At 45.3% G+C, this 2,895-nt stretch overlaps 1 protein-coding gene across 1 annotated transcript; it reads left to right on the top strand.

Moving 5' to 3' along the window:
* The first annotated feature begins 1,674 nt into the window (after nt 1-1,674).
* Nucleotides 1,675-2,394, top strand: LOC149262988 (uncharacterized). The gene has a single exon (XM_089384815.1). It carries the CDS (start codon nt 1,675-1,677, stop codon nt 2,392-2,394), a length of 720 nt encoding a protein of 239 aa, XP_089240941.1.
* Nucleotides 2,395-2,895: the final 501 nt, after the last annotated feature.

Genomic DNA, 2,895 nt, shown 5'->3' with positions numbered 1-2,895 from the left:
AGCCCTCCCCGTCACAGCAAGATCCGACGCAAAACGTCATTTTTGGTTGAGTGGACAAAGATATCTTGAACAGGGGGAAAAAACCCCAAAATGATAATAAGGAAAATGGAAGAGGGAAAGACGGAAACAACGATCCACAAGAAGGAACAGAAAAGACTGAAGAAGGTCCGAAAATTTCCTCAACAACGTGCAGACCAGTGGCCAAGGAGCGGCCACGAATAGAGCTGCCGGGAGACAAGATTGACAGAAGAATAGAGTACATGCGAGATCATGCCCTCATTGGGAAGTTCATAGGGTTCTGGCCTACAGAGAAAGCCCTATATGGTTGGATAGCGGCGAAATGGAAACCTAAAGGAGATGTCACTCTGCAGCTAGGGTCGAAAGGCTTTTTCACAGCGATCTTCTTCTGCCTGGAGGACAAATATAGAATACTAGTAGAAGGGCCCTACTTTTTTAATTCAGCTGGATTATACCTGAGGGAATGGATCCCCAGATTTAACCCAGACAAGGAAGATCTAACGTGGGCGCCAGTTTGGATCAGATTATACTCTCTCCCGGACGAATATTGGGATGAGGATCTACTCAGAAGGATCGGAAATGGGGTGGGAGAGTATATCAGAGCGGCAAAAGAAACCAAATCTCGTAAGTACATCTCCTACGCTCGAATATGTGTTTTCATTCGCCTCAACGAAGCTCTTCCAGAGTCGGTAACTCTCGCCCATCGAGATGAAGAATGGATCCAGCCTCTCGACTATGAACATGTTCCATTTCGGTGTAGAAAGTGTCATGCCCTAGGACATCTCTTTAGGGATTGCCCTTAGAATGTTCAAATCAGCATCCGTGACTCTTTTGATACCCCTGCCCAGGATGCCTTTACTAAAGTCTCTAGCAGGAAGCGCTCGCACAAAAAACCCAAAATGGGTACAAACCCCAGCCCAACAAGTCCCATGGTCCAGTAACCAAGAACAGCTTTGATATTCTTGGTCAATCCTCAGATGAGTTCCCTATCACTGCTGATGCCAACCCTGATCACCCATCTTCCTCTTCACCCCCCCCTCCATCTAAATCCCCTCCCAAATCTCCGCCCCCCATCATCATCCCTACCATTCTTAAAAGAGATCAGAAAGATGCTGTAGAGATCCTCAAGGAAATGGAAGTTGACGGAAAAGTAGACCTCCCCTAGAATCCAGAGACCAGCATTGAAGACAATGATCAAGTGCAAATAATGGACGAAGAGCCAGAAAGCATAGATCTGAATGGCTTAGACATACTGGAATTAGAACTTGCCTGCAAAAAGAAAGCATATGATTCAATTCCAGAGCTCCAACTTAATAAGCTCGAAGTGATCATCTCACGAGCCTATCATCAGTACCAACTTGGGATACAACCAGGAAGCCAATGGGATGGAAATCTGCGCCCAAAGGACACAAAAAAGAGAGGAAGAAAGACAGATTTACAAAGAACAATAGAGATTGGGAAAATCCTGGTAGACACAGGCAGATATGCAAAGTTGACAAAGTACTACAAGCCCTCTATCAATGGTTAATCATGAAGCTGGTGTCTTGGAATATAAGAGGGCTAAACAGCCCCAGAAAACTCAGGATGTTAAAAAACATGATAAAAAAGGAAAAGCCACAAATGTGCTTTCTCCAGGAAACTAAGTGTAATAGTACCATGCTAGGTAGCATTCTTTCAAAAGCCTGGCCAGGATGTCGGTCGGTTGCAGTAGATGCCTCTGGAGCTTCAGGAGGGTTAGCAATAGCATGGAATACCCAAGCGGTATCCCTCTCAGATTTTCATGCAGCACACTACCTTATACAGGCGACCTTTCATGTTCTGGGCACCAACATTCACGGCAACCTATCAAATGTTTACTTCCCACAAGACACCGGAAGTAAGATAGCGCTCCTTGACATGATTGAAGCTCTAATTAATAGCAGAAGGCACCCACTTTGGATCATTGCTGGGGACTTCAATATGATTACTAAAACTGAAGAGAAGCTAGGAGGGAGGAGTAGAATGGAACCTGAACTCAATCGCTTTAAGGAATTCATCCAATCGACATCTCTCATAGATATGCCGTTTTGTAATGGCACCTTCACTTGGAGTAACCACAGGGCTGGCAAACATCAAATCGCCTCCAAACTGGATCGCTTCCTCCTCTCAGACAACGCGGTCCACTTGGGAGGAGACATCTCAGCGGCCATTCTTGCCCACACAGGATCGGATCACTGGCCAATTGCTCTACAGTGGCAAAGACCAGGTAACTTAATAAAAAGGCCCTTCTGCTTTGAAGGATTCTGGCTTACGCATCCCACTTTCAAGGACTTTGTCAAGACCACCTGGGCCTCGTTCATTCCCCCAGAAGGAGCAAAAATTTATCAATTCCAGTAGAAGTTAAGATTTCTTAAAAGTCACCTAAAAAGATGGAACAGGGAAACCTTTGGAAATATCTTCGAGGCGCAGAAAGAGTTAATTCAGGATCTGGAGGTTCTCCATCAAAAAATTATCTTGGAGGGGCACACGGAAGCCACTTTCCAGAAGGAGCGACTCATCCATAGCCAGCTGGAGGATAGAAGAAAGTAGGAAGAAATCTACTAGAGGCAAAAGTCAAGAGTCAGATGGCTGAAGGAGGGGGAACGTAATACCAAATTCTTCCACAGAACTACAGTTCAGAGAAGAATGCATAACAATATACCCTTCATCCAAGACCAAACGGGGGCAAAAGTAGAGACTCACAAGGAAATTGAAGAGGTGCTCCTCAATCACTTTCAATAGGTCCATCAAGAGCAAAGAGAAGACCGGCGATAGGCCATTAGCAAAATCACCAGCAATATTCCAAAGCTCATCACGGAGGAACACAATGAACTCTTAATGCGCCCTATTCTTCCCCGG

This window comes from Pinus tabuliformis, chromosome 6 (genome assembly GCF_031772625.1).
Source record: "Pinus tabuliformis cultivar Carrire ecotype Pingquan chromosome 6, CPIR1, whole genome shotgun sequence".
In the NCBI taxonomy this organism is placed as follows: Eukaryota; Viridiplantae; Streptophyta; class Pinopsida; order Pinales; family Pinaceae; genus Pinus; species Pinus tabuliformis.
This window is presented reverse-complemented; position numbering and strand designations above follow the sequence as displayed.

Excerpts from the sequence above, each read along its gene's own strand:
- LOC149262988 (XM_089384815.1), top strand. The coding sequence starts at position 1,675 with ATGCTAGGTAGCATTCTTTCAAAAGCCTGGCCAGGATGTCGGTCGGTT.